Source organism: Salvelinus alpinus, chromosome 7 (genome assembly GCF_045679555.1).
Source record: "Salvelinus alpinus chromosome 7, SLU_Salpinus.1, whole genome shotgun sequence".
Lineage (NCBI taxonomy): Eukaryota > Metazoa > Chordata > Actinopteri > Salmoniformes > Salmonidae > Salvelinus > Salvelinus alpinus.
In genome coordinates this window covers 29,327,074-29,345,623 of record NC_092092.1, presented here as the reverse complement: position 1 = coordinate 29,345,623, position 18,550 = coordinate 29,327,074, and the positions used below count along the sequence as shown (strand labels likewise).

Below are 18,550 nucleotides of genomic sequence, written 5' to 3'. Positions count from 1 at the left end.
ATTTCACTCCACAAGCACACAACACAAAGAGTTTATTGCCATGATTCAACTTCTCTTCAATGCAAGGCAAGACTGGAAAAACATCTATGCCATAGCTACTTTATTCCCAAAGCAGTTGACATCTCATTCAGTCGTGTGGTTAGATGTGAGTATATATTTGATACTGGTCATCAAGTTGTTGCTATCGTGTGGTTAGATGTGGGTATATATTTGATACTGGTCATCAAGTTGTTGCTATATGGAAGTAACGATTTGCCTTTCTAGCTGAGAGGAGGGTTTTCCGGTCAAAGTTTCCATTGTGAGTCGGAAGTGGTGCACCACTAAAGCCAAAGGCTTTTAAACTCGTCAACAACAATAATAGCGACAGTGATAAGTAGCTAATGAGAGAACGCATTAATTCAATCTTTAACATCACTACATCGAGCAAGATACCTCGATATTACCACCGCGTGACTAGACTGACAGGTAGCTGCTAGCATCAGATGCTAAGCTAGCTATTTCTTGTAGCTAACGTTAGCTGTCTGGAGCCGGAGAGGTGGACTTGTCTAGTTTTACTGGTGATAGATTCGCTTAAACCACTTATATCTTTGCTGTTGTGGAGGCATTGGATTTCGTTATTCAATAGTTCTGCGTTGGACAATTTTCAGGTGAGCGCCCACTGCGTAGTTAACTAGCCTAGATACCGAGCAAATATGTCCACATTGGCACAATGACAATATGGGCCCAATGCGGGCTAAAATATTGGCCACATGTAGGCTTCCCACATTGGGCCGATGTGCCTTTGCTCATCGGCTCCACATTTGCCCCAAAGACATTGGCTCAGTGTGGGGGTGAGGGTAGCCCTCACTTTGCCTAGAAAATGTGTCCACATTGGCAGGATGTGGTCCCAATGCGGGTTAAACCCATGTAGGCTACCCACATTGAGCCGATGCGCCTTTGCTCATAGGCTCCACATTTGCCCCAAGGGCAGCCCTCACTTTTCCTGAAATGAGCCCACCCTTTTGGATCGGCTGCCTGTTACATTGTATCAGAAAGACAACAATGTTGTTGTTATATATATATATATATATATATATATATATATATATATATCATTACCAGAGAAACTTAGTTGTCATATGTCTCATGCACTTATTTAACTTTATTTAACTTATTTAACTTTTTTTACGGTCTTCGTCATTGACAATGTACAAGTTATTTTTTTCTTTTTAAATTCACTAGTAAAATTGTACAAAAATAACCATAGAACTATAAGGTTCTATCTGATAAAATATGATTCCTAGATAATTGTCTTTAAAGTTCCAAACACTCATTGGTTTGAATGGTGTCTGCAATTTTAATTTTTTTACTTTAACATATTTGCAAACCACACCACTAACTATTCTAATGAGCCCCCACCTCTACATTTATGAAGAAGCTGGGCTTGGTTTGGGCTAATCTGTGTTGGACTGGTGTGGGAAAGCCATGTTGGGCTTGTTGTGGGTTAGCCCGTGTTGGGCTTGTTGTGGGTTAGCCCGTGTTGGGCTTGTTGTGGGTTAGCCCGTGTTGGGCTTGTTGTGGGTTAGCCCGTGTTGGGCTTGTTGTGGGTTAGCCCGTGCCCACCAAATATTCACATGGGGTCATGTTTGCTGGGTAGATATTGTATTGTTGTCAAAGGGTATTGTGTAACATAAGCTGTTAGCTATCAGCCATATGAGCCAATGACAGCTGTCGTGACATCTGTGGTTAGCCAAATCCACAGTTGGCGTAATAGCTATCTAATCATACACATTGACCTTGATATCGACATGTTAACAGCTATTGGGCCAAACGAGAGTATATCTTCATCATGTTGCACCATACAGCCACATGCATAGCTACCTAAATAGTTAGCTAGTTTGTATTCATGTCATGAATGATCTGCATCAAGCCATGGTGAGTTTGCATACAATGATTGATGAATAGTTGCTAGGCCTATTTGTAGCAATGTGCTTGTACTAATGACAATCTCTTTCCCTTCTTCTCTTTCAGCACTCTTCCTAGCTGTGTGCTGAAATGGAAAAACCATCCCATTTGTTTTCAAGGATTTAGCGGAACGGGTAAGTTCACAATTCCCGTTCAACATCCAGTCCGTCACTCATCTCTTGTTGTCACAATATAGCTTAGCTAGATCTCCATTTACCTTCCATTGATGACTGTAACCTATAGATTTATCCTGTCATACATCATCACTGTGCATTTGTCCTCTGTGACAAGCTGATGACAGATGAGTGGGGTTGCTAACAATCAAGTGTAGCTGTTTTTCACTTCTAAGATGCAAAACCCACATTACAGCCAGGTGGGAGGTTGCCTGCTGTGTTGCTTTGTGAACGTGTTCAGCGCACATCTGCACAGACTCGTGTAGGCGTGCAGTGGGAGGAATGCCAGAGAACTCACTGTCCCTCCCCATGCTATTATGTCAGCACAATGCACTACATGTTTCAACACCCTCATACAGGAGAGGTGCTGGGAAGGAATTAAAAACAACCATCAGGTGGATGTTGGCATGCCTGCAATCTGCAGATTATCCAGGTCATCATTCTTTTTGTGATAATGTATAATATGAAAACCTGATATTGTTGTTTGGGTGGTATCAAATATAAGATCTTTTTGCTCCTGTGACAACTTGGTTGCTCAAGGATTGTCATCAACTACATTGTGACATTGCCTTCACCTCCAAAATGTGACTATGTTCTAATAATGCATTGTTATTATGACAACTCCATATTCATTGTTATAAATGAAAAGATTTATCTTCCGTAGGAAACGTATTGAAATCATAGAAATATATAGATCATATTTACATTTAAGTCATTTAGCAGACGCTCTTATCCAGAGCATACATTTTCTTGTACTGGTCCCCCCGTGGGGATCGAACCCACAACCCTGCCATTACAACTGCCATGCTCTACCAACTGAGCCACATGGGACAAGAATATACATTCCCATTCAAGTTGACATTTGATGGTGGGTGGACAAGCGGCCATCTTTCTGGAAGTATTTGGAAGTTAAAGTTAATAAAAAGTCAATTTAATTGGTTTAGCAGCTTAATTGCAGTGTTCTGAAGGGATAGGTCCATTCTATAAATTATATTTCTATGATTGAAATGACGCCTACCCTGTATTCAAGACTATGCGACGTCTCAACCGATGATGGGCACAAATCAAATCAAGCTTTATTTATACAGCACATTTCAGACATGGAATGCAACACAATGTGCTTCACAGGAAAACAAAGAATTAAAAAAAAAACTATGAAAATAAAAACTGAAATATTTACTACACAACAAACATAAGTGGAAAAATAACAAAAACTGAACGACTAGAAAGCACCCTAAGGAAAAGCAAAGGTGTGGTTTAAAAAAATATTTATTTTAATATGTCCACAGTTTTGGCCCCCCTCGGGTTCTCTGGAAGGCTATTCCAGAGGCTGGGGGCATAATAACTAAAGGCTGCCTTCATGCCTCTTGGTCCTAGTCTTTGGGATAGTTAAAAGACCAGTGCCAGAGGACCTGAGGGACCTACTGGGTACATAACTTAAAAGTATGTCTGACATGTATTGGGGTGCACAATTGTGGATTGATTTAAAAACCAATAGAAGAATATTAAAATGAATTCTAAAACTCATAGGCAGCCAGTGCAGAGACCTTAAAACCGGTGCTCTCCCTCTGGTCTTGGTCATTACCTGTGCTGCAGCATTCTGTATGTTTTGCAGTTGACCAATGGCTTTCCTGGGTAGACCAGACAGGAAAGCATTACAGTAGTCAAGCCTGCTTGTAATAAAAGCATGGATGAGTCTCTGTATCTGCCTGAGAGAAAAACGACCGCACCGTTGCAATATTCCTCAGGTAGTAAAAAGCTATGTTGGTCACATTCCTAATGTGTGATTCGAGTTCAGAATCCAAACTAACACCTAGGTATTTTTCTTGTTTTTAGTTGTAGTTTTTATTTTTTTATTAGCATTGGTGCGGGTGGGTGTTAAGGAGTGCGGTTTGGCGGGTCATGTTTCGGAGGACGCATGAATTGATCTTCGCCTCTCCCCAATTTTAAACCCAACATGTAAAGTGTTGGTCCCATGTTTCATGAGCTGAAATAAAGGATCCCAGAAATGTTCCATACGCACAAAAAGCTTATTTCGCTTAAATTTTGTGCTCAAATTTGTTTACATCCCTGTTAGTGAGCATTTCTCCTTTGACAAGATAATCCATCCACCTGACAGGTGTGGCATATCAAGAAGCTGATTAAACAGCGTGATCATTACACAGGTGCACCTTGTGCTGGGGACAATAAAAGGCCACTAAAATGTGCAGTTTTGTCACAACACAATACCACAGATGTCTCAAGTTTTAAGGGAGTGTGCAATTGGCATGCTAACTGCAGAAATGTCCAACAACTGAATGTTAATTTCTCTGCATATGCTGCCTCTGTCATTTTAGAGAATTTGACAGTACGTCCGGGGGGTTCTAAGAAGTATTTCTGTCTAATGAAGCCCTTTTGTGGGGGAAGAACCTCATTCTGATTGGCTGGGCCTTGCTCCAGTCATGTGAAATCCATAGATTAGGGCCCAATGAATTTATTAATTTATTCTATTGATTTCCTTCTATGAACTGTAACTGAGTAAAGTCTTTATTGGTGCATTTTGCGTTTTATATTTTTGTTCAGTATAGTTCTCAAGGGCAATAGTTCAGAGAAATCAGTAAATGAAGTGGGGCAGTGCTTTGGTGGCCTATACAGGGTTATGATGCTCAAGACCTAAAGTCGCCAAACAAAATGTCCTTACAGCTGAGAGCATTAGTAAAAACACAAACACCTCAGATGATGTAAAATAGGTTCTAAAGCTATAACATTTGTGAATATTTTTTAATTAATGAATCAGAATACTTTCACAACCGTGTTTGTAAGCTTTGAAATAAGAACATTCCACAGTTTCTCTTTCTCAGTGAGGAAGATGGGTCAAATAGGAGCACCGCTATCTCGTTTCTGACCTTTCTGACCACTAGTGCTGACCGTTTAGTGCTTTTGGATGTCGTTTCGATTATTTAAAAAAAAATAGTAACGGTTTTCCATTTTCCATATTTCTTTCCATTTAAATGCACTATGCATTATGTGGGTTGAATGCTGTAACAATACAGAATAAAAAAAAGTCCCACAATGGTAGTGACTGCCCATTCACTGCTTATCACTTATTAACCATAATTTTTTCTAGGGCTGTCCCCGACTAAAAGAAAATCTTGGTTGACCGAAAGTCGTCTGTTCTTTGATTGGTCGAAATGTTTTATCTTATTTTTCCATATACAGTACCAGTCAAAAGTTTGTACATATATGTTAGCCTGTTGGAAACTACAACTCCCTACTACATCGCACAGTTTGGGAGTGATTTGATTTATCTCTAGGGAAACTGCAGTGAGAAAATGCGCATTGAACTCACAGAAAATGTTTGGTTAATTGCTCAGCACTACAGAACACTTCTACCATAGGCAAACATGTATGGAAGGTTTCGTTCAAATCTAAAGGAATGCATTCAGAAAGTGATTGAATTAAAATAGAACGACCCTGAGTTCTACTGCTGCATTATGACATCATCCACACTCGAGAATTTAGTTCTTTACTTGCATTGAATTGTAGGGCAAGGACAATACCGGTATCGCAATATTTTTTCCCATTGCAAATATGAAAACACGAAGCTTGATGTATGTAAAATATTGTGTGCTATGGCTTGGACTTTTAAAAAAAAATATGACTCTGGATGACAACATTAATAATATTTTATAACATTTCTAGAGCTCTTTTCATAACAGTCTCAAAGCCCTTCTAAAGCAAAAAACAAACAAACAATACATCCTCATGTGTAGCCTAGCTACGGTTAGGTCAACCAATAGAGGCCAAGTCTGAGTGCATGCATCCTCCAAAGATGGAGAGGGACCGTTCATGGCTTGATCAGAGGAAGGTTGATCAGGGAGATGGTTGATGAAGAGTGTTGACGATCATGAAGAGGGCTACTCTGGGAACCAGCCTGAGTCATGTAGCTACTGGACTTCTTCTTCACAATGTATGGCATCCACTTGGGTGATGCTTCAGCAGCTCTGGGCGCCAGAAAGCTCACCACTACAAGGCCTCTGCCTCAACACTGCATTCCTTTACTCCATTCCTCTCAAGCTTCAGGTGACTCTTCAATAGATGTTTTCAAAAGATCAGGCACCAGCAGCCAGGTGAAACAAAAAAGCTACAGTGTAACGATACTAACGATTAGTATCGCGATACTAGTATCGACCCGGCCCTATTGCATTGTGATCTAACAAAGTGGATATTTGTCAAATCGGTCATGATTTCTGTATTGTAACAGGCCAACAATGTGGTTACTTAAGTCTGATTTGAATATATTTGTCTGTTTTCGCTGCATAACATGTAGATGTTTTCCCTTTTCAGGTTTAGAAGAAGTGACTGCTAAATACTAACTCCTGTTTGTATAAGCTGGTTAGCGTAGCTAGCATACAGAATTCGGTAGTGGTAGTCAGTCATTTGTTAATGAACTGTAATACATATGATTGGTAACAATAACATGAACATGTGTTGGGGTTGACAACCTACCAATATTGTACTCAGATTTCTTAGATCAACAGTGTGAAATACACATTTAAACAATAGCCTAAATGTAGGCACATTTTTCTGCGGGCAAATAAGGAGACTCGGGATCTTTGCCCCATGTGTGTCCATGGCAATTCCATTGTTTTGGTCGAGTTTGATTGACCTCTTTTTACCAAGTCTATGTTTAGTTCTTAGTTTACATTGGGATGAATTGCTTTGTGACACACACCATGTTAGCCTAGTTGAGTTATACTACTGAATTATGACTTCACTCACACTCTACTGCATTGTGACATCACCCCCTGCACTAAAGCGTGGCCTACAATGAGTCTTTCAATGACCTGTCTTGTTCTCCCACATCACTTTAGGGTTTTAACTTAATTCTCTCCTAAGTTGACCTGTTTCACTGACTTTTTAAAGCTTTTTCTGCCTGTCAGAGGTCTCTTCACGATAGCCTCAATTAGATCAGTGGGGAAACCACAGGGTGAGGCTGCTGCTGATGTCATGATAAGTTGAGGGGAGGGGTCTACAGTTATGCAACAGGAGATTGGATGATTAGATCAGACTTAATGTGCCGTAATAAATCATAATAAAGGTCAATTACATTTTGTTGTGGTGAATTGGGTGGAAATGGCTTGTGGTGTGACAGATCTGGAGGATGAAACTGAGTGTTTCTCTGTAGAAACCCTGTTGAGATTGATCAGATTATGTTTTTCGGTCCAGGTTTTTCAGTTGGGGTGTGTCGTCCGAGAGGAGACTGGACTTCCTCTGGCTGCTGGAACACTCAGAACCACAGAAATCCTCTCTGCCCGCATGAGTATTATGGTTTTTCTTGAGCCAGTGCCAGGGAATCGCTCCTTACGGTCACATCAACACTTATCTGAGAACCAGAGAGTACTGTATGCTGCCACACCTAGACTGTCATGGAGAGAGCGGGATAGAGGGAGACGGATAGGTATGGGAGACAGACAGATAGTAGGTTGAGATGTAGGCTAGGTAGAGTGAGACATGTTTTTTGGTCTATCAGCAATAGCCTGAGCTGAACACAGAAATGGAGAGATTGATAGTGAAAAGAATAGTGTGAGAGCAAGAATGAGAAAGGGAGAGATCCTTAGACAACACAGCCTTATTGTTGACCTGCTCTGTTGTAATGGCGTTTCCTGCTGCACTCCATGGGTAGAAAACACTCATGAAAACAAACAGAATTAAAGCTGCAAGCAGCATTGCCGGGGTTCATGACTTTAGGTCACACGGGGTGCGGGGGCTGACCTTACAAAGTTAGCATTTTCAATCGCTTGTTTTAGCGCCACCATGTGGCCAATTGGCATGGTATTGCTTGAGAGGGTGTGGCCCTTGGGCCTTTACCATGCTAAATTGCACAGTCCTGGGTCTTATCTCAGGGGAATTTGCTTTTTTTCCTACCAAAACGGCAGAAAAAGCAACATAATAATGATGTGGAACAAGTACAGTAGGACTTCAGCTGCTTCGCACCTCTGAACCCCTAATTAACTCTGCAGTGTTGACATTGCGGCAGGTAGCCTAGTGGTTAGAGCATTGGGCCATTAACTGAATGTTTCTGGATCAAATCCCCAAGCTGACAAGGTAAAAATCTGTCGTTCTGCCCCTGAACAAGGCAGGTAACCCACTGTTCCCCGGTAGGCCGTCATTGTAAATTTAGAATTTGTTCTTAACTGACTTGCCTTATGTAATCTCTCAAGACATCTCGTGGCCCTTTTTGGGAGCTTTTGTCTAATTTTGTCTTTAAGTATCTCTGTCCCTCTGTTGTGCCTTATCACATGTAAAATATATGAAATAGTTCAATAAGATGATTTGAAAATAGAAAATAAAATGACAAAGCTGTAAAACTGTATCCTAAATACAGACCATCAATTTAGTGAATACCATTGGTGGTTTAATATGAGGGTTTCTGCAATATTTTTTCAGACTTTTACCACTTTTTTAATATAATATCTCTATTTGTTAATGTTTTGCCGTAAAACTGGTGGCAGTTGTGGAAAATGTCAATAGTTAGATAGGGTTGCGGAGTTAATTAGGCTATTTTTCTCTTCAACCATATGTTCGATATACTAGAAACTCATGGATACAAAAAATTAACACTATATAAAAAATTATTCAGGTATAAAAAATAAAATAACACTATATAACAATATAAAAATGATTCATGTATAAATGACTAAAGTTATTATCCATTGCCATAGATTTTCTGTTAATTACTGAAGATTCCGGTGAAGGAAAACACAAAATGCCTATTCCTCCGGATAGTTGACTTTATAATCCTTAGCCTGCAGATATGCATTCCTAAATTGTGTTCTTTCTGCGTCTGAATTCCATAGTTGCACGAGATGCTCAGTGTTCCATTAGCGTGTTCCAGCCTGTTCCAGGTTCTACCTCCCAGCCCTGAGCAACCGAGAGGGAGAGTAGGCTACATCTATCTACCCTAACCCTCTGCCACTGTGTCTGCGTCAGTGGTTAGCAAAGAACAGGCCTCAGGGGAATTGAGTGTCTAGTTTATACAGAGCTGTCAATTGAAGGACGACTTCAGATGTTGAGTCACAATTCTGGTTGCAAGTTTCTATAGACCGGGTCACGATAAAGGAGTGTGTGCAACATTTGTCTTGGACAGCCACTGAGTTTTGTTCTAGCCCAGCTGTAATACACACCTGATTTAAACTAAGTGGTTTATATTGAAGTCCATTATTAGCTGATAAGCTGAATCCAGTAGGCTTGGGCGGCATCCAGATTGTCATACCTTCATACCGACCTTGTGCCATACCGGGATATTTGTAATACCGGCACTGATCACAAAACCCCACCCAGCTTTTGTAATCCGAAAGTTAGCAATGTTAACAAATAGATGTCAAATCCCATAGAGAATGCTAACTAAATGCTAATGAGTGCATTGCGAACATTTTATACAATCTCTGACCTAAACTATCTGCAAGAAGGATATCCTAGTTCATAAAGTTATCCAAGTTACTCAAATGCTACTCCGTTTGGCACAAAACAGATATTAGACAGCAAGGCTCTTGATCCAGGCAGGGATTCACTGCTTTTACCAAGCAAAGCTTGATTTTGGAAAAACGAACCACTTTGCTAGATAGCTAACTAGCTACGAAATTAGCAAAACAAATGCACATTTAACTTAATAGTTATAAGATGCCTAGCTGGCAAATATTTAGTTGTGAATTCCATACTGTCACCTGGCGGGTGCTGCACAACAGTGAGTGACTCACACGGCTATGGTCTTGTAGTTGTGTGCTTGTAAACAAACACAATGTGACTGGGAACTATCGTTAAGCTTCATAATGAAAATTGTGACAGGTAAAATGAGAACGCGTTCTTCTTTACCTACTAACTTATTGCGCAAGTTGACTGCAGGTGTTTTCTTTAAAAGTAGCTACAAATATAAACATTTATTTGAAAACTTCAAAGAAATAGTTTCAATGGTATTGACTGTATTGAAAAAAACATTCCGTGGCAATTTTCAAATACCCCGGTATACTGCCCAAGCCTAGAATCAAGTGTGTTATTGCAGGGGTGGAACAAAAGCCTGTGCACCATTTCTCTTGGACCGGAGTTCCCCACCCCTGTTGAAACCAAAATTTCTGCATGCGAGAATTTGCAAACCAGACTGACCTTTTTTTTTAATTAATTTTTTAAATAATTGTATACTTCACAGGTATCTCTGTCACCCTGGCGACGCTGGAGCCACAGGGTGGGGCTGAGCTAAGTCCTGGCATCATGGTGGTTGCCGTGGCACCCGGCTCCGCCTCCAGCCCACAGAGCGAAGCAGTGACCAATGAGCTTCAGGAGTTAACTCTGCAGCCCGCCTCCAACGACATGCCTGTGCGAGACAGGAAGAACGGTGAGTTGGTGTCAGACGCAAAGCGTTCCCTATTCCCCCGTATGATCCTCTTTCATCAACTATCAGACATACCATACAGTATCAAGGTAAAATAAATTAAATCTTGAATATTGTATTTTCTCTGTTACGCTGTGTGCACTGAACCGACATGCATGATTGTTGCTAATACTCCGATTTTCAGATGAGAGGAATTAAACGGTCTATAATGCACACCACCGTGTCGCTCAACTCAGTGGTGTGTAGCTGCTAGCGAAGTCATTCAAAGCCTATACTTTATCACTCCGGATGTGTGCTACTATTTTTGCCTTGTAATGTTTTATTAAAACAATATCAGACAACCCCAGTATAGAATAGTTCACCTACAGTGCATTTGGAAAGTATTCAGACCCCTTGACTTTTTCCACGTTGTTACGTTATACCCCTATTCTAAAATGGATATCAATCTATAATGACAAAGCAAAAACAGGTTTTTAGAAATGTTTCCAAATGTAAAAAAAAAAATGTTTATGCTGAAATTAGAGATGCACGATATATCGGTGAACATATCAGAATTGGCTGATATTAGCTAAAAATGCCAACATCGGTATCGGCCGATGTCTAGTTTAATGCCGATGTTTAAAACCTATGTCAAAGCCACCGTGCATACCTATATAACGTAGGTACATGATGTAATGATGCCACGTAAAATTTTGCACTGCATGTGCAACACAGCATTCCTAACCTAGCCCACAATGTCTGCTGTGTGGATCGAGCAGTCATTTGAAAGAGTAAGAACATTTCAGCGAGACAACTCAAAGGCGAAATCCATTAAAAGCCAAGATAATGGAATTCATTGCCCTTGACAATCAACCGTTCTCTGTCGTTGGTGATGTTGGCTTTCACCGACTGGTCGAGCACCGGTACACACTACCAAGTGCGCTATTTTTCAAATGTTGCCCTACCGGAGTTACACAGTAATAGCGTCACTGCTATTATCTTAACGACATACATACTATGGAATGCCGTATGGGTCTTTGCGTGTCAAAAAAAGACACAGTTGCACTGTCAAAGCTGCAGAAAAAAGTCTGCAAACAAGCAAACCCCGGACACGAACGATGTGTTTACAATACCACGTTGGTAATAAAGCATTATTTCTTCGACCGTAACTTCTGTGGTAGCTAGCTTTAGCTTGGTACCTAGCTAGCACCAATACAACCAGCCTGAAAACAATGACCAGTAGAAACTGCAGTCATTTTCATTATTCTTAGCAATGGAGTCCTTGTAAGTAAGTATTCGCTAGGTAGCCACTTGTTGTTCACCTATTGAAATTGAACTTCAGTTCATGAAAATAAATAGCTAGCCAGCTACTTAATCCTGTTGCCCAAAGCTAACGTTATAAGCAGCCAGCTAGCTTCATCTGGCTAGTGAGGCTCGACCGGACCGGGTTATGTGTTGTGAAGCTAGTCACAATAAGGATTAGCATAATAGTCGAATTTGCGGTTTGCCTTCAAAATAAAAGTATGTCATTGACAGTGATGCAAATTAATACAAATAGTAGAATTATGCCATACTTTTATTTTGAAGGTTAACCGCAAATTCTACTATTGTGGCTAATCCTTATTGTGGCTAGCTTCACATAGATGGGTCCGACCACCATTAATCAAATAAGAATAGTCATATAAATTAGGATTATTTTAGATGACACCTAGCTGTATAGTTAGCTAGCTAACTATAGCTACTGAAACAGATTGTTGTTTTGATGCGTTTTTGGGGAAGAACATTGTTTGCATCCATGAGCTAGCTAGCTTTTTTTAATGACCAGCACTGTAGGTGCGCGAGACAACTTTACCAGCATCATAGCATACGTATCGATGAATCATTGTGACAGGAAATACGAGTGATAGTGTAATCAATATGTAAAAAAGTAATGAACACGTTAAATTATTCTGTGATGTGCAGTCATATTCAGGTCCTGATTGGTCAACAAGCTTATTTAACACGTCAAATAGTGTTTTTTTTTTTTTACACGCAAAGACTCAAATGCCGTTCCATAGAAATCCCGGTTGAGAATGAAACGACTGAACAAATGAACAACGAAACAGCACAGCAAGTAAGTGAAAGAAATAGGTTTTGATTATGTTTGACTGGTAATGGGGACATGCGTAAATGCCAACAAAATAACTTTTTGGTCAGTGTGGTGTGTGTAACCTTTTATTTAAATAGGCAAGTCAGTTAAGAACAAATTGTTATTTACAATGACGGCCTAGACGACCCTGGGCCAATTGTGCGCCACCCTATGGGACTCCCAATCACAGCTGGATGTGCTACAGCCTGGATTCGAACCAGGGACTGTTGTTACGCCTCTTGCACTGAGATGCAGTGCCTTAGACCGCTGCGTCCGTGTGTGTTAACTATTTAACTGTACTAGAATGCTTAAAAGGCCGCTCAAATTTTAAATATTGGTATCGTTTTTTTGGGGGCAAGGAAAATATTGGATATTGGTATCGGCCAAAAATGTCATATCGGTGCGTCACTAGCTGAAATCACATTTACATAAGTATTCAGACCCTTTACTCAGTACTTTGTTGAAGCAGCGTTTACAGCCTCGAGTCTTCTTGGGTATGACTCTACAAGCTTCGCACACCTGTATTTTGGGAGTTTCTCCCATTCTTCTCTGCAGATCCTCTGAAGCTCTGTCAGGTTGGATATAGAGCGTCGCTGCACAGCTATTTTCAGGTCTCCAGAGATGTTCGATCCGGTTCAAGTCCGGGCTCTGGCTGGGCCACTCAAGGACATTGAGACTTGTCCCAAAGCCACTCCTGCGTTGTCTTGCCTGTGTGCTTAGGGTCGTTGTCCTTTTGGAAGGTGAACCTTCGCCCCGTTCTGAGGTCCTGAGGATCTCTCTGTGCTTTGCTCCCTTCATCTTTGATCCTGACTAGTCACCCGGTCCCTGCCGCTGAAAAACATCCCCACAGCATGATGCTGCCACAATGCTTCACCGTAGGGATGGTATTAGCCAGGTGAAGGGGTCTGAATTTTTTCAGAATGCACTGTAACGAGTACTTTTGGGTGTCAGGGGAAAATGTGTGAAGTAAAAAAGTACACAATAAGTTGTCAAAAATATAAAAATCGTAAAGTACAGATACCCCAAAAAATGACTTAAGTAGTACTTTTACTTAACTACTATACACCACTGAAAAATGTCGACCTACCGTTCGCAGTGGTCCCAGATAGGGAAATAAAGCCTGCGAGAAGAGCCCTGTGGCTTAAGGCTATTCGGCATGGGAGAATGGGAAATGTGGGGACCTAGTGTCCAAGTATACATGTGGAAAACATTTCATCACAGGTAAGACATTTAACATGTTTAGTACAGTCCGTTTGTAACTCCACTCACTACTTGTTAATGTTACGGTTGCTAGCTAGCTAGCACTCATTCACGTGGCTGCTAGCACCGTCATGAAAAGGGGCATGAGGGAAGCCCTACAATATAAAAAATAAACAATTAAGGGAAATTGTCCACAAAGCGGCACTGCCTCCCACCTATCCTTTCTTTGGACAGGTGGATACATCTCATTATTGTAATTATTTTTTGAATATTCTATGAGGGTTGTTGATGTCAACCGCCCGTAATCAGTGAAGAGAGATGCTATGCTACTAGCCTCATGCCATGAATATCTCGAGACAACTCTGATAGTGTTTTTTCTCAAAGTTTCCAGGGTGTCCTACTTATATCAGTACAGTACCTCACGTAGCAAATGAGCCATTCATTTTTTGTTGTTGACCAAAGTGGTGGTGAGAATTCTTCTGCCTGTGCTGCTGACTACCATTTTTGTCCGCTCATACAGGAGTAATTAAGGCCCAGTGTACAAATGTTTTAAAAAGTATTCTTTTACTTTATCAGGGGGTGCTGCAGCACCCTCAACATCCCTAATTCCTACTGTTATGCTCATTACAGTCAGAGGCTCCATGTGCAGCAACATGAAGGGGAAGATCTCCAATGCAAAATGGAATAAAAATGATGGAATAAAGTTAGATAAATGAGAAGCAGTAGGCAACAACGAGCAACCGACAGGTAGGCTGTTTAATCTGAATGGAATTGTTGTAGACAAGAACTGGGAGCATAGCAAAATAGCCTCAACTAGCCTAGCTAGCTGGCTATTTTAGCTAGCTTCTTTACATCGATTTGATGATAGATAACCTATGGTATTTACAAGTTTGTCTAAATGGCGTGAGTCAGTGGCTACTTTTTGTCTGTCTCCCATGTCACACACCGGCCCCTGCCCATCCCCCGCCTTGCTAAAGCGCTCTCCCGAGTTGCTCAAGCTGCGTAGCAAGCAAGTGTCCAAGTTTAAACAAAGTTACAAAAAAACATGTATTTCGACTATCCTAATTTCCGAAGAAATGTCATGATATTATTCTAATAGTTTTTTTCCCACCAAATGGCCATCGCCTGCATGAAAAGCAGGAGTTCAGTATGAGGTCTGTACAGCTCTCCCAGCCATATACAGTGGCCAGTTTACGTCTCCACAGGAGAGGGTTCAGAGAGATAGTGGTCAGATGAGGGTGAAGGAGATGTAGAATGCAATAGAGGGGGGAGTGAAGGATCATTGCTGATACTGAGACAGTAATACTGTTCATGATGATGGAGTTGATGTATTTATGTGTAACTGCTGTTATCTTGAACAGGTCCTTCTTGTAAAATATGCCTAGATTGTATCTCAATGAGACATGATCAGCTTAATGTAAGGAGAGTGAAACTGAAGGTGCAACGAGTTTGCTTAAACAAGATTTGCTTAAGAGCCAGATGGGAGTCTCAGTCAAGGCCAGGATGAATAGACCCTCCCTGCAAAGGGAATTACAAGGATAAAAGGTTGAGTTTTAGTGTTTAACCCCCACTTCCCACTCACTCCCCCAGCCCAAGGGCACCACTCCTCGTTTTAAACACTGCCTACCTGGGCTACTAACGCTTCATACAGGCTGGCTGCCAGTAGCAGACATGTCGTAGCAGGACCTTCCCAGTCTCTTATCTGACACAACATGGTGGAAGCGAGACACAGGAATGTTAGCAAGGCTATCAGTCCATTACATCTATCTAGTCTACAACCATCTTAATGGCCTCTGCATGGTAGCTATGGGTTGTGTCCCAAATGGCACTATATTCGCAGTGCACTCTTTTTTTGACTAGGACCGATAGGTAGCCCAAGCAGTGCACTAAATGGGAAATAGGTTGGGACTCTCTCTCTCTGTCTGTCTTCTTCCAAGTAGAGTTATGCAATCTCTCATTCCACAGTACCTTGCTTTAGAGAGGAGGGCTGCTGAAGGTTTTTCAAGTGAATATTTACAGGCTTTCATGTCAGGGTTGAGTCGGGGGTCAGCGTTCAACGTGTGTCTGTGTAGGCAGGCCTATTTGTCAGAGAAAGGAGGAAAGATGGAAAGAAAAGGGCAAATGTTGATTAACATCAACACTTTTCTTTATGATAACGTGGCCCTGAGTGAGAAGGGCGACCGATGTTTTCTAATCCACTAGAACTTTGTGGAGAGAGTATGAGAACATGGAACAATAATGCCTTTTGAGGTCATTTACAACTTGGAGGTGTAAATAGAGGGGGATGTAGAAATATTGGAGGAGGAGAGTGGGGGATGAAAAGGGGGAGTCATCTGAAAGACGGAATTGCATAATTCTGTAGGATATAGAGAAGGAAGGAACGATGCAGACAGAGGAAAACAGGAAGAGCGAGAGAATGGAGGGCAGTAGTGATAATATTTGAGGCCAAAAGGTGATCTGGAATGCAGATCGGCAGGCACCAGTGTTTTCCCCTGGATTTTTTTATTATTCTGCCTGAACAACAACAGCAGTGACAGTCTGCCTGCAGCCTGCCTGCCTTTCTAAAGAGAAAAAAAAAATGGCACAGAGCGGGGAAAAAGTAGGTGTCGCCCCAGAGAGGTTAGGAACTTGGGCCTGGACTTGGATGGAATCCAAGGAGCAATGAGGAAGAAGAAGAAAAACTGACTGCCTCAAACACACAGACCTACACACACCCTTTCTGTCAGGGCGTGCACACACTCGCAGACAGGTACAACAGGCAGGGATTGAGCAGGCAGGGATTGGCTGCAGCCAATGTTAGAAGAAGTGGGCTACACACACACACACACACACACACACACTCACAAACACACCGTGTTGTTTGTAGTTCTCGTCGAGAATTTATTCTACAGGGAGGGGTGCCGGGACTGCCGTGGAAAACTTTTTTGGTCTTGGAAACGCAACTCTGCCGGTAGCCTCTCTTTCCTGCTGTTCTCTTAGGAGTATGGATCGCTAAACTTGGAGGAAGGTTGTACTTTATCCTTCTAGTGAATAGGGATATGGCCATACACTCAGGTAAAGTGTCTTTTTGCGGAGTATTTGTTTATTTCAGCTGTGGGTGTTGTCGCTCAGCTGTCAGTATATCTGTACCAGTAGGTCAAGTGTGTGTGCGTGTGTGCGTAATGTCATAGCGGCAGTGTAACTTTAAAAGAGTGTTATTGTTCAATGGCAAGGCTCTCCGCTATGTGAAGTACTTACTGCTCTGTGTTAAAGTTTCACAGCCGCTCTTTCATCTCAAGGCCAATTGAACAAAGAAAAATAACTGTAATCATTCTGTCATTCCCAGCCCGCCAGCATTAGCATGGTTTTAAAACATATTCTGAAGCTATTATACAATTATTATGATATATTTCCATGACATTTATTTATGTTTCTGTGGGAATGAATGGGCTGTGAATAAATTAATGAAACTCTGTCATGTGTGCCTGCAAGTTACCTAACAACTGTCTCCCTTCGTTGAAAGAAGAAAGATCACGCTGTAAAAGTAGTGGCTCTTTTTGTATTTTTTTTATTCCTGACTCAGTGGCAGATATGGGAAGGCCGGGGTGCCCTGGAGGGTATTCCTGCTAACAGGGAAGGCTGGGGTGGGGTGAGCTGGGCTGGAGGGTGGAAGGTTGGTGGGGGTGATGAATTTGACTGTTCTCTCTGAGACGACAGCGCCTCATTGAAAGCAGCTGGCTTATCTGTTATGACTCCCGCTCCATCAGGAGAGATTTGGGACACTGTCCTGTTTTCTCAGCTTTTTCCGCTCATATGAAGTTTGGTTTGGAATTGGAACAGTTGCTCTCAGATCAGCTGTTAGTAGCAAAGCACAGAGCTAGACCTGCAACACCCAGAGAGGTTGATTGACTCGCTGTGATTGTCCTGGGTGTTGTGTTGTGGAGCCCAGCTGAGGGCTTGTCATGTTAAACAGGCTGGCTCCGGTGTTGGCAGGGCTGGTCATCAGTCATGTCTATCTGTCTGTCAGTAATGAATAGGAGAGACTTGAGACTGTTCACCTCTGCTACTTCCCAGACCACCACCAACCGCCACACCTGGCAACAAAGCAAGGTGGGGTATGTTAATGCATGGCTAAAGGTGTGTGGCTCTGATTCGTCTAAACTAGCCTACTAGAGCAATGACGGAGAGCCTGGAGGCAATGGGGGAAATAGTCATGTGTTCTTTCGGAATACATTCTGTCAAATCAACACTTCTTCTCCCCATACAGTACAAACCTAGTGATTTTTCATGGTTAGAGGTACAGCATTTATTTGAAGAATATAGATTCTTAGCCTGCCTGCTCATTTTAAATATTCCATTACATGGGGAAAAGTTACGTTTTTTATTAGTAGGATTCCGGCTACATAAATAATGACGTAAATGTACACAAAACCACACATTGTATGGAAACTTGGAAAGTACCCTAGATGTCCCACTCCCACATTCTGTCCCCCTCTCCCGCTGCCCTTAGTGTGGGTACAGTGTGAGCGGAGGCAGCCTGTAAGCTGTGGCGCTTTCTAGCAGCAGTGGTAGGCTGTAGAGGAGCTGTGTGGTTGAGTTTATGTAACAGGGAGGGAAGAGTGCCAGCAGCCAGCCAGCCCAGCATACCGTAGAGGCTCCAGCACGCTCTCACTGGCCCTGAGCAGAGAGGGAGAGATGAGGGGAAAGGAGGAGAAGGTGGAGAGGGAGAGATGGCCGGGGAGGGAAAAGGGACGAGGAGAGAGAGAGAGAGGAACAAAA

The 18,550-nt window shown here is 41.9% G+C and overlaps 1 protein-coding gene across 5 annotated transcripts in view; it reads left to right on the top strand.

Moving 5' to 3' along the window:
- The window catches only part of mrtfab (myocardin related transcription factor Ab), a 48,278-nt gene continuing 29,728 nt past the window's right edge, over window positions 1–18,550 (top strand). Inside the window, exons 1-3 of one of the 5 annotated variants that reach the window (XM_071408715.1) lie at window positions 1–145; window positions 2,011–2,078; window positions 10,303–10,488. In XM_071408715.1, the coding sequence (XP_071264816.1) occupies window positions 10,365–10,488 (124 nt within the window). In that variant the 5' untranslated portion in view covers window positions 1–145; window positions 2,011–2,078; window positions 10,303–10,364. Of the gene's footprint in view, window positions 146–280; window positions 648–1,543; window positions 1,915–2,010; window positions 2,079–10,302; window positions 10,489–16,445; window positions 16,847–18,550 lie in introns of those variants that run through there. The other 4 variants (XM_071408716.1, XM_071408712.1, XM_071408713.1 and 1 more) reach the window with 4 other exon arrangements.